The following is a 13,440-nucleotide window of genomic DNA, read 5'->3' as shown; positions in this document are numbered from 1 at the left end:
TTTGGGCTGCCTTGCGCAGTCCAGTTATTAGGCAGGTGGCGAAGTGGTCTCTGGTGGCAATGCCATTTGGGGTGTTATAGTCCTAATTAGGCTCTTGTTCGGGGACTGCCTGTGCACCTAGTGGTAGGGTGGGGGTTGTCTGATGGACCTCATCTGCATAGGTGCAGGCCTGCTGCCAGACCCGCTGGCGCTCTTCAGGGAGAAGGGTGTTAGAGAGGATCATGTAGATATCGTGGAAAGTGAGACTATAAGCTTGTAGGAGATAATGAAACTTTTTGATGTAGGAGGCGGAGTTAGAGGTATAAGAGCCTAAGCGTTTTTCAATTTGAGACAAATCGGCCATAGAGAAAGGAACATGGACACGGACAATGCCCTCCGCCCCCACAACCTCCCTGAGGGGGGCAAGGACGGGAAGGTGTGACCTGGAACGGGTAGTGGGAGGGCTAAAAGATGGGGAGGAAGAGGTTGAGGGTGAAGCCAATGAGGGGGGGAGGTACCGGAAGAGGGGGCAGGGGCTTGGGGGGGTTGGGCAGCTACCGGTTGAGCAGTGACCGGAAGATGAGGTGGAGGGTGGTGGTATGGGGGGGGTTCGTCGGCCGGATCAAAATCGGGAGCGGAAGGAGAGGTTGGTAGCTTGAAAGCAGTGATAAGGTGTTGCGGCTTGCAAGGGAGGCAGAGGTTGGGTTTGTCCCGTAGAAGAAAGAAGCCATGAACGTAGGGGATCTCTGCCCATTTTCCTGTTCGCTCACAATAGTTGTAGAGATCCCAGAGAAGGTTGGGATCAAAGGACCCATAAGTGGGCCATCTGTTTTGGTTGTCTAGGGGGTAGGTGGGCCAGTTTTGAGTGCACAATTTAATGAGGCGTGTAGGTTTGAGATCAGCAGCCAAACCAAGGGCTGATAAGTTATTTAAAAGGCATTGTAAGGGAGAGTTGGCCGGCAGGGATGCAGAGGCTCCCATTATGAGAAGAGGGGGTTTACGGAAATATATGGCAAAGGGCTGGGCAGGGCGTCCCCTACCAGCCGATGACCATGCTGTGAGTCAGACCCTTCGAGTCGGTCGTCACCGAAACGAAAGGACTGAGGGCCTCTAGGAGGCCGAGGGCCGTGGGCCACCTGGTACGAGGATTTTCGGAGTGAGAAAGGGGAAGGGGCCCAGGCCTGGCGAGTGAGGAGGAAAAGGAGGGAACCCCGCTCCCTGGAGGCCGAGTCTAAAATAGGATTTACGGCAGCTGTGTGGGCGGCCGAGGCAGGAGCCGGTCGACTGGTGTCAGACACCGGAAGGGGAGACTTACCGAGATGAGGCTGGTGTTGGGCGTAGAGGTCGGTGAACAGGAAAATGAGCGAAGACCAGCTGGGGTCTGGACTGAGCCCAAAAGGGATCGGGGTCCCACCGAGGGGGGTGGGGAGTCCCGATCCGAGTCATGGCACCAATGAAAGGGGCCGGGCGGAGACCAAACTACACCGGTCGCGGTCAAGAGATCTTTATTGGAGGTATCGAGCAGAGAAGGAAGAGAAGAGAGAGAGGGCTGCTGGTGTGCTGGGTTTTATATCCCTTGGGCCTACGTGGATTGGGCTAGGGGTGGGCCCAAGGGAAGGCGGGAGATGCTTCTTTCTGATTGGCCCTCCTTTGGCGGGTTCAGACAGTGCTCAGTCAAGGAGGGGAGAAGAACCCGGAACTGGCCCCATCTTAAGATACGGCACCGTTTTAAGATACCCCATGTTACCTAACAGGAGTGGGTGAATTTAGTTCATAGGCAACATTGTTGGTGATGAAAGAGGAACTCAAATCCTGGCCTTTAGATTTGTTGTCTTCTTGGATTTTGAAGGTGGCAGTCTTGGGAGAGGAAGGTTGTGAGGCAAAATTCTCTAGTGCCACAGGAGAATGGGAAGGGGTGCAGGGAGTGAGAGGCAGAGAGGGGCTGGCCGGCTGAGCCGGGAGGCCTGACATGCAAAGCATTGGGTTTTAATGCAATGATCTGGAATCAGCAGTGCTGTATGAGAAAGACCCCACCCGCCTCCCAGCTGTGGAGTATTTGAGATGTGGAAGGATGAGCCTATTGCTGCTGCCCCTGAATTGTCACCTCTGCGAAAGGGGAGGGAATGTGTTAGGGCTATTGTTCCAAGCATTGTGGACCCTGGAGGGCAGAATGAGAAGTTTGGTTTGTGAGGGGATCCATTGGAGATTGGATCAGGACCAGGGAAGCCCAAAATTGTCTGGGGAATGGAGAGTGCAGGAAGGTTTGCATCTGACACACAGAGAATGAAGAGTTTGGGTGAGATTGGTGGTGGTTAGCCAGCTGCACTTGTGTCAAAAGAGTGCATCCTGGCGCTGGGATTCAGACTGACCTGCTTAAATTCCACCATTTTCCACTTTTTTCATTCTTTGGAAGTACATAATCTGAGCCCAATCTTCCCACCTGTAAATTCCCACCTCTTTGCGCTCTTGTGAGGAACCAATAAGATGAGTGTCTGAAATATGTGAGGGCCCATGCCGGGTACATCACAGGTGCTCAATACTGCTCTTTCTCCTTTCTTTCTTTCTTTTCTTTCCTTCCTTTCTCTCTTTCCTCTGTTTTCTTTTCTTTTTCTCTTTCTTTTCTTTTCTTTCTTTCTCTTTCTTTCTTTCTCTTTCTCTCCTTTCTCTCTCTTTCTCTCTCTCTCTTCCCTCCCTTCCTTCCTTCCTTCCTTCCTTCCTTCCTTCCTTCCTTCCCTCCCTCCCTCCCTCCCTCCCTCCCTCCCTCCCTCCCCTTCTCTCTCTTTCTTCTTTTTCTTTCTTTTTTTTTTTTGACAAGGTCTCATTCTGTCTTGCCCAGGCTGGAGTGCAGTGGCATAATCATAGCTCACTGCAGCCTCGATCTCCTGGGCTCAAGTGACTTTCCCATCTCAGCCTCCCAAGTAGCTGGGACTACAGGCATGCACCACCGTGGCTGGTTAATTTTATGTTTAATAGAGACAAGGCCTCACTATGTTTCCTAGGCTGGTCCAAAATTCCAGGGCTCAAGTGATCTCCCCATCTTAACCTTCCAAAGTTCTGGGATTACAGGCATGAGCCACTGTGCCTGGCCAATGCTGCTTTTTCTTCCTGCCATTAGTTTAGCAGGATCTACAATTAGCAACATGTAAAACCAGCTGAGATTTGCTATTGGTACATCTCTCCCACCTTCTGTACACCCCACTTCTGTGTGTCATGGGCTCAAGTTAAACTTTTCGCAGAACTCACAGGCATACTGACAGTAAATCTCAGCTGAGGAAAAAAGGTTATTTTCTTGGCATTGGTCATTTTGTAAGTTGCAAGCTTGTTGTCTGCAGCAAAGTACAGATGACTGCACTCTCAGAAGTTTTGTCTCTGCAAAGTAATTTCTAATTTCTACCCTAGGTTCTGATCTGAGCTTAGCTGTGGGGATCTCTGGGGCTGCTGAAGGTTCTTTGCTTGGCACCCATATGCTGGTACTGAGAGAGAGGAGCAGAGGGAGGCCAAGCTTCAGAACACTCCAGAGACCTCCACTGAGCGACAGGGGCTTAGGTTGGGCCCTCAGTGAATAGTCTTTGAAAATGCTTGCATGCCATCCTAGGTAAGGCCTTCTCAGCAGGATTCTCAGCCACCAAAGCCTCTAATTAGGGGTTAGCAGTCTGGTAACAGGGCTGAGCCTTTGCCACCATGGGTTTTCTATGTAAAGTACAGTTTTTGTGTTTTATTGTTTTCATTGTATTTTCATTCTTTCATGTGGAATTTGAATTCTCTAGCTCAGCTACAGCCCTTACGTCTCCCTTTGATTTTACCCAGGTTCCAGTTTATGTATTTCCATTACTTCCTTAGCCTTGGAAAAACATTTGAATTCGTGATCCCAGCATCGATTGTTTTAAGTCACTTTCTTCTAGCCCATGGCGTGGACCAGTTTCTCAGTGCTGGGCAGTTGCTTACACCTTTCAGCCACCGAGGCTGAGGGGAGGGGTGGGGGCAGGTGGCAGTCCATCTAAGGAAGTGTCTCCAGGTTGTTCTGTCATGGAGGACAGGGCTGTCTTTGATTCTGGTCCTCAGCTTCACAGCTGCTTCCCACCTCACAGCTGGAGCCCTTGGCTTGCTCGCCCTAAGGCAGTGGCCAGCAGTCCTGTACCAAGCTGAACTCCTCTGCTGGTGTTTGCTCACCTTTCATTTCCTACCTATTAGTATAGTTGTTTGCAAACTTCATTTAAAATCAGATCTCTGGGGGCAGGGCTTGACACTCTATTTAGAAGCTCCCGCCCCAAGGAATTCTGCAGAAGTTCTAAGACATTGGTTCTCACCCTTAACTGCTCATTAGTACCATCCAGGAGCTTTTAACACCCAAGACTCAGGCTACCCCTAGACCACTTTCATCAGAATCTCTGGAGGTGTGACCCTGGCATTAGTTCTTAAGGCCTCTCAGGTCATTCCAATGTGCAGCTGATTTTTTAGTAGCACCATGCTAAAACCTCATCCTGTGCCTACAGGAGGTTGTGATCACCATCCACGCAGGACCCAAAGCCTTTCTGTCCCACTGAAGAAACACGTGGCGGCTCTGAACACGCAGGAGAACCTTGTTATGAAGTGAAGGAGGCAGCGCTTTGTTGCTTATAAATATAATTTATTACCTGTTTAAAAATTCTTTCTTACATTTTGTACATGTTGGCTGACAGAATAAATGCAGGCAATTTACAAACCAAGGGGACTGCAGGAAAAATCAGGATTGGCAGCCAGGGAGAGAAAAGAGGCACACCCGGAGCTGGTATCCCTCACCTCCACCACTCAGCAAGGCGCCGGACAGATGTCCGGAGGGCACTCTGCCTCTGCCGGGGGTTTTTTAGAAAAGGAATTGCATAGAAGATACAGCAAGAGGGAACTCTACAACAACAAAAGTGTTCCATATCGGAAAAGCCAAGGTTGTCATGTTTTGTTTAAAAAAGAAAAATGACAAAGCACAAAACCTCAATCCGACCTTCCTCAATCTGACCTTTCTGCAGTTGAACTGTTCCAAAGGGGACAGCAGGTGGATGACACTGCCTCTTCAACACGACTGCTGGGGATTTTTTCTCTGACAAACATTGGTGTCTTCTTTACAAAGAGCAAAGAGGAAGGTCACCAACTTGCTTCAGCTCAACATTAAACTCAACACATATAACACCGTGCCATCACACACACACAGTGATGTTCCCTGCAACTGGGCTCGATGCATTATGTCTGGAGGGCGAGGGCTGCGCTACCAATAGCAGGTCTAGGAAAGCATGAAGAAGAGAATGCAAATCACTTGTTCCACTTGTTCTGACTGCTGTACTTTTTCTTGTCCATGGCCTGGAGGAGTAGACATCTGAGTTTTTACCCCTACATGTACAGATGTCATTCGTTACTTTCAGAATAGAAAAGGCAAAGGTATTTTACACCAGCTGTAGATTTCTTGCTCTTATATGTCACTCTAAACAGGTTTGTTTTAACACTGAGAACCTATATAGCTCAGGTCCCGAGTCTCCGATGCTGCCTCCAGAGTGCTCAGGATCAGAGGCCAAAAGAGAGCCCATCAATCCTTAGGCCGCTGATCACCAAAACCTGCCTACAATTCATCTTCTAAACACCAGTACTGAGGGTTATTCCACCCCGGGTCAGTGCCATCAGGTTCTACAGCTGGTCTGATAGTACTTAGTCCAGTAGACCTTTGGAACTTAAAAATGACACACGATTTAGACATATTTGTAAAAGACCCTTAAATGGTATGACTTGCAATTTATATTTTTGTTGAAGGACAAATCTGAAATGGTATGTTAAAAGGCTGGCATTCAGTAGCAAATACTATGGCAGGTGGGCAGCTGACTATATCTCAGGGCAGCTTCCTTGTTTCTACTCAGAAGCTATTTGGGCCACAACTGTCATGATATTCTGCAGAGATTCCCAACCTGGGATTCCAGAAGATCTCTGGACAGGTCCCTTCAGTAGGCAAGCGTCTGAGTAGACAGCAGGCTGATGAAGAGCTGCTAATAATTGCTGGGCTTGCTGTGCCAGTACACTTGCGGAGTACCTGTTGGTTTGTCCTGCTGATGCCCCCCAACCATGTTAAATAGGTCTGAGGCACACATTACATTTGGTTGAATGAGCCCGTTAATACCCCACCGCAGATCAATACAATGAGGTGACCGGAAAACCTAGGAACCATGAACTCTTATGAAGACTGGCTGTTAAAGTAGCATTTATGAAAATGGGGTAAGCACAAGGCTGATAAAACTAAAGGATCTGGAAGCTCATTGCTAGACTTAGTCTGCAGAGAAAACCCACCCAGTGCTACACAAAGCCATCTCCCCACTTTTCAAAAATAGGTTTTGCACACTAGAATTCTGGAAATGACTTCATTTGGCTTCCTTGGCCTTTATGGATATGAGTTTACATAACATTGGTTACAATATATTTATTCCCCCTTATGCCTTATTCCATTAAAAAGAAATAATTAGAGATGCAAAGGAAATCTTCCAAAGTGATCATTACAGCCAGAGATTATACAAATAGATATCTTAGGGTAGAGAAACATTACTTCATTGCACAGAGGCAAAGTTCTAAAGATTTCAGTCAACACTAGCTCAGCAAGGTTAAATAATATATAAAAACAATACAAAAAGAAAAATAAAAACCAAAGAGTAATAGTTGGTCCTATGAGGCACTCGAGAGGTAAAAAAATGTTAACTTGAGATAATAAAATATTTTCCTTATTAGATCTATAAAATCTAATGCTCATTAACCATTATCTTGAGCAATGATGTTCTGCTTCACAAAAGCTCCTCCATTCTCAAAGAAGATGGATAAAGTCCTATTTCATTTCAGCTGTGTTTCCCTGGGCCCCCTCTCGTTCATTAGCCTTGGGCTTGCACTGAGTTCTCCACATGAAACTGATGACTTGTCCAGAACAACTGCCCAGCAAAAGCTAAGACTCATTCAACTTGAAGGCTTGAAAACCCAACAAGTAAACCTTTTCTACCTTCTTTATGCTCTCTTGCAGGTCCTTATATAGGTTTATATTTTCCTGGCCCCATAGGGGCAGACCTTATAGAGGCAAAGACCTTTGAATTCTGGGGAGATGATGATCACCTTATTAACTCCCTTCTGCATACGTGGATTACAGAGGAGTAAGCAGACCAAGAGCACAGCTGCTGTGATCCTGACAGAGACACACAGAAGGACACATGAGACAAGGGCCTTGTTGCTCTTCTCCAGGAGAAGTGAAAAGTCTTGATTCCACCCTCAAAACGTTGACTTTTCAGATATCTTACTTGTAGGAAAAAATACCTTAAAAAAATTACTGGTTGCACAGTTTCAGTGTCCTGAACTCAGTCCCCACGACTTTTTTCTCCTAAAAATCGCTCTACTTTTTGATAGTTGAGAGACTTAAATCTATAAAATAGTATATATGAAAATGGCTAATGATTATGCAGTTTGATATTGAACACCTCACCCAAAAAGATGTCCAGTTCTTGAAGAGCCTAACTTGCTCACAGCAGGATGGGAGTTTTCTGCATAGCAGAGGTGACTTCATTTGGAAAATGCCATTTGTGAAACAGCTGTTAGCTGTGAGTACCTTGGTGTTACACAGATTTGTCATCACCATGCCAGTTATCAATTCTGAATCCAACTTCTGTTCCTTCCGGATACATTAAGGAAACTTGAAAGAGTGTGATAAGAAGCAAATAAAAACAGGATGAAACCTCTGCCTTTGGATTCCCAAATTCAGCAGAAAAGAAGCTGCTTTCTTCCCTTTGATTAACAACCCCACTTTTCTCTTCCCCAGACATAGTATTCCATTTGCATATATAAGACTTCTTTCTAAGCAGATACTTCTTACATTTCCAAAGATAAATATGAAGGAACTAAAAGGAGATTTAAAGTATACAAACCCCAATGAAAACCATAAATGTTAAAAATGACAACTCTTCAAAGACTGTTTCATATAGATTTTACATAGTTCTGTTACAAGAAGCAACTGAAGATATGTTGTGTATGAATGAGTTGATGTACTAGGCTCACAATGACCTAATATTGAGATGGGTGATGCAAATGAAAAAAAAGTGAGAATAGGAAAATTATAAATTTGAAGTGAAAATTTCCCCACATCTGTTTGTCATAAAGGTCCTTGAACTCTACGGGTTTTCATTCCCTTTGTCAAACACATTCTAGTGAATGTTAAACTCAGGTTAGATTGTGTTGTACACCACTAGATGGCAGCATGCACAAATGATAGTTATTTTCTATCCAAATGAAGCCAGCCAAACTGCCTCTCCAGCGGTGTAGAAAGAAGCAGGATGTATCACATAGAATGGTTGATGAAGTGGCTTCCTATGAAATGAACTGTTACATCTGGACCTTCTAAGTTTGAAAGCAATCTAACAGCTATTACTTTACTCCAAAGGAGAAGGAAATCAGAATTTGTAGTGAAAATTATTTGGTATAAATAGTGTATGTATGGAAGTTGTCATTCACTTAATAGGAAACATTAAGAGTTCTGACAGATGAGTACCTCACTTTTCCCTTTTCTGGTGGTGGGAAGTTGAACCAAAAAAGCATCTGAAGTGAACCCCAAGGGTTCTCAATGACTTCAGTAAAACAATTCCTGTTTGTGTTCAATGTTTCTGTGTTGGTGACTTTTTAGTCAAAGTTTTTAGTAACAGTTGTGGAACTGATTCATCTTCATAGCTACATAGTTGCTCCCCTCTAGTTTTCACTAGGCATAGAAGTTTCTTTGAGCATTCAGTTCAGATTCTAGTTCTTGATTTCCATAGATGATTCCACAACCCCGGTACTGATGCATAATCTTGACAAGTTTATTTCAAAATGTAGGACTGGACAATAGCTCTCTTTCTTCCTCCTCCTTTTAAAAAATGTATAACTAACTGCATGTATATATATTTGATTTTTAATTTAGAATACAGTTTTACTCATTGCTACAACCATCCACTGAACTTGTTTATAGTGCAATCTCTCCCTTCCCCAGTCAGTGTACAAATATTTTAAATAAGGAAATCCTAATGCAGGGGGTGGGCTGAGAGAGATTTTATAGAATCTATGTCCAAAACAGAAGATAAGGAATAAAAAGCATGAAAGAACGAAGAGGCTCCATAGCAAGGTATCAGCAGTTCCTCAGGGATGAGGATGGCGGAGGCATCAAGTAAATCTCAAGATGCTACCAAAATAGGAGTGGAAAGATGGAAGAACATGTATAATTCAAATCTGTTCAGCAACTTGTGCCTCCAGCCTAAAAGTGAACCACAGTCATGTTCTAAAGGTTCCGATTCATACACATGTCTGCTTGTTCTTCAGTTTTGGTTTTGCTACGGGGCTTTGATTGATTCTTTAATCCCCACCTGCTGAATGAATTGAGTCCTTGTGTTAAAGAGCTTGTGATGGTCCCAAGGAAACATAATAGTTTACACAAAGTAGTGTGTTGACTAACATTTTGAAGGACAACAGTTTTTAAAGAGCTAACTAGACAGCCTTTATAAATGCTACTGAATATTATGACAGCAAAGATTAAGGGTGGGGGGGGGGGTAGAAAAAAATGCACCAAGTTCCTACTGCCAGATAAACTTGTAGGAGTGGTCTAGCTATCAAGATGCCAAGACAATAATAAAACAGAATTTGCAACCAGTCAGGAAAGCTGGGGGCAGGGGCATCCCAAGAGAGGCTAAGAAAAATATAATAAAGGGTTGTCATCGCTCAGTGAACAGCGTAATGCAATGATGCAGAGCGACTCAAGCCAAACAAACAACATCATAATGCTGGTTAGAATAATCATCTTCCATGTCAGAACTATTTGAAAGGCATTAAATAGCCTGGGCAAAAGACCAGCTGATGATTTTAAATGATGATCTAGGTCAGAGTCCATTGTGGTCTTCAGACTGATGAGTGAGACCGGAGGCATCATGGTGGAAGTTGAGCATTTCAGAACATGGAGATGGTCTAATCCCACCCCTTCACTTTCTAGTGAGGACACTGAGGTCCAGTGTGGTTAAATGACTTTCTCAAGGTGGCACAACAAGACAGTGACAGACCCACAATGAGAACTGGTTTCCTGATCTCCAGTTTAGAGTCCATTCCTCCAACCACACTGCCTCTAGAGTAGAGCACCATAGGGAGTCGACGTGGGGCCACACAACGGCAATATTAAGTGAACTTAATAGAGAACATGTCTCCTTAAGACTCAGAGGAGGAAGAAGACCCTGCCTGAGCAAGCTGAAGGAACAGACTGACAAAGCCAGTCAGCATTTATCACCTTTCTGGGGTGGAATAAGGGAACGGTAAAAGGTCAAGGAAGCGATGCATGTTGAATTAAACTGATGACCACACCTACCTTGATAGGTGAAAAGGTGGGATGGGTCTAGTCAATACCCAAATACTAACAGTACTGCTAACAAAAATAGAAATTAAAAAAATCCTTTTACCAGAATACCTGTAAATACTCAATAATAATAATACCTTTTAAAAAAGAAACACTTCATATTGCATATTACAGACACACATGTTGTGAAAAAATGCTTGTTTGTGGGGTTAAACGTGAATCACTGTCTTCCCTGCAATGCTACAGCTTTATTCCCAAAGGGCACCAGAAGGGTCCCTCCAAGGAATAGGAGTCTTAGTTATTTCTTTTTTACACTTACTTAGATTCTTTCTCCACTTCCCTGATAACAAACAGTAACACTGGTTCTACAAGTTCTAGAAACAGAACACTGATGGGAGGATTATCTGAGACACTTGATGCACACGATTTGTAGCAAAAGTCTGTGATTTCTCTGTAAATTACTAATCTGAAATAGACACAACAAACCGTCCACAGCTTCAACTTCAAATGATTTGAACAAAAATAGAACGAGCCATGGACAGTGTCTGCATCCCTGTCCAATTTGATGTAAACAACATTTGTAGAAATTGGGTTTGTTAAGAAAGTTTATCCATATATCTGGATAGCAATAAAAAGCGTTTCCTAGGAAACTGTAAGATCCTGTACCACACAGCATACAGCCCAACTAAGAGGAAAATTAGGTTGATAGCTAAATTCAAGGTACAAATTTACACAATTTTTAACTCCCGTGATGATGTCCGAGGAAAGTGGGCATGTACATTGGCAGTTGTATCTGTTTTCCTTCTGGCTCCTGCTGCAGTCTTGCCTGTGAAGCGCATTGGTCTCGTCTGGATTTCCTCCTCAGCTGTGATTCCCCTGGACGGCCACAGACTCCCTGTGCATTTTTGTCCTTCATTTCCCCTTCCAGCATGGTGGTTAATACTGCCCTTCTGCTGCTAAGGACACCACCGTTTCATGTCTTCCCATTTCTTCCAAGACAGCTGCCAGCATGCTCAGGTTTCCATCTGGGAAGTTCTGTGCTTCCCAGAGATCCAGGATTACGCCAGTTGGGCTGGATTTGGTGGCAAAGTAATTCAAGTACCTGTAATTGGGAAAGAGAAAATGTGCTCAACGGTGTGACTTACGTATCTGTTTTTCCTCAGCTAAACCTTTCTGTCTCTCTACTTGTCTTTAAGTTTCCTGGTCCCATTGTGGTTGACAGTGAGCCATCCTAAATAACTAGCCCATGCTTAATTAGATCAGCCCCAGACAGGGGACATGATGTTTAACTTTGTGAACCTCACCTCTGAGTGAGATAATTTAAGAGACAAGATGTCTATGGGTCATATTCTAAATAGGAAATCAAGAGACTTGTGTTTTCTTTCTAGTCCAGGCTTGGATGATCTTTGACAGGTCATGCCACATGTTATGTTTGGTAGTGACGGTGACATTCCACAAAGTAGATGCTCCAGAGGTCTCTTTATAACTTAATATGAGTGCTATGTTGGCACGCTAATTATTCATCAAACATTAGGTCCTGCTTAACTGCAGAGGAGGAGCAATAATTATGGTAGTGAATGGCTATATGATTTGGGGAATTAAGCCCATCAGCTTTGCAAAGTGGATCACAAAACTTGATACTTACCAATGCCAGATAAGCTCAGAATGTCTCTTAGCACTCTTTGCAAGCCGGTAGCGCAAGGTACAAGGACAGAGCTTAATGCATATTTGCAAAATGAAAAATTAAATAGATGTGTGGATGGAAAAAAAAAATGAATGTTAACCCTACGTCTAATAGTTATTGGACCTGGAGAGTGCTAACAGAAAGAAGCTAGTCTTGGGGCCTGACCATACCCACCTGTCCAGGTTCAGCTTATGGGCCAGCATCCTCCAGTCATGGCCTCTCGTCTGGGGGGCATCCAGGCTGCTACAGAGCTTCTGCCGGATAGGGAGAGGGATGCTGAAAGCACTGGGCCCCGTGACCGTGGTGATGGTGTTCGCAGGATCCAGCAGCGGCAAATCAATGCCAGTAGGTTCCTGTAGTTCAGGGACAGGAACAACACGGCATTATTTCTGAAGACAAAAGCAATCTCTATTGAACCAATCAACATAATGCCTTGCTTTGAGCGATAAGAAAAGAATGTTGTTATTCTTCTTAGGAAGCATGGCTTCTTCTTAGCCTGAAAGTTGTGCGTCACTAGATGTAACCTGGCTCAGAGATTTTGCATAGCCTCAGATTTGTGGGTCTTTGGTGAGGACTGGGCTGGATGGAAAGCTCTGGTGTGATTCGATAACAGCTTTACTAATGGGATTCTCCAGGCTGAGAGAGAAGAGAGGGAATATCAGCTCCTAAAGGTTTAAATTTCAGGAGAGGAAAATGTTCAAAAGGGCAGTGCTTTGGGAATGAATAGATCTGAGATTCAAGGCTTCTGGAAACAGCCTGACCTTGAGGGGAAAGTCCTGGGCAAATGCTCCAGTAGTTCTCCCACTAAACTCCACAGAAGATGTCTCAGTTCTGCTTTTGTTGAATGAAATGGAACACAGCTCTCCTCTAAATGATACCAACTTAAGGCTAATTTCTTAGAAAATGGTAAACACAGTATATTATTGCTTTAGGGCAAGTTGTTAATGGCATCCTCCAATTGCTGTATATCCTTATTTTTTTAAATCTAATCTAATTTTAGTAGAGAAAACCATAAATTGGCTCTAAAGATAGTCTCAGCTCATAAAACAGCACAAATGCAAAATCTGAATTTCATCTGCAGGAGAAATTCTAATCATTTTCTGATCACTGCTGCTGGTTGGAAAAGCAAAAGCAAATGTTGCCTGGTAACTATTAAAGCAATAAAAGAAAATCTACTTAATCTACTATAAATGCCATCTCTCTATTTTTAAAGCAGGTAACTTGTTGGTGTTCCTCACTAGTTGCCGGAGGATGAACTGGCCACACCCAGTTTCAGCCATCATGACATGTTTGGTTCCTGCTGAGCGCTCAGCTCAGGGGCTCAACACCACCATCACCCAGAGCCCCCCCATATGCTGCCCTGCACCGCTTCAGTGGCCTCCCCAGCCGTGAATGCACTGGCACTGCAGGCGGTGAGGTTGCAACTGCC

General features: G+C 44.4%; 1 protein-coding gene across 1 annotated transcript in view; it reads right to left on the bottom strand.

Annotated features, from left to right (window-relative positions):
- Window positions 1-5,409: 5,409 nt before the first annotated feature.
- Window positions 5,410-13,440, bottom strand: part of UNC5C (unc-5 netrin receptor C) — a 396,902-nt gene continuing 388,871 nt past the window's right edge. The window contains exons 15-16 of the mRNA XM_032137047.2: window positions 12,186-12,364; window positions 5,410-11,429 (exon numbers count right to left, since the gene is read on the bottom strand). Of these exons, the coding sequence (XP_031992938.1) occupies window positions 11,264-11,429; window positions 12,186-12,364 (345 nt within the window). The 3' untranslated portion in view covers window positions 5,410-11,263. The remainder of the gene's footprint in view (window positions 11,430-12,185; window positions 12,365-13,440) is intronic.

Source organism: Hylobates moloch, unplaced genomic scaffold (assembly GCF_009828535.3).
Source record: "Hylobates moloch isolate HMO894 unplaced genomic scaffold, HMol_V3 SCAFFOLD_2, whole genome shotgun sequence".
NCBI classification, from domain to species: domain Eukaryota; kingdom Metazoa; phylum Chordata; class Mammalia; order Primates; family Hylobatidae; genus Hylobates; species Hylobates moloch.
This window is presented reverse-complemented; position numbering and strand designations above follow the sequence as displayed.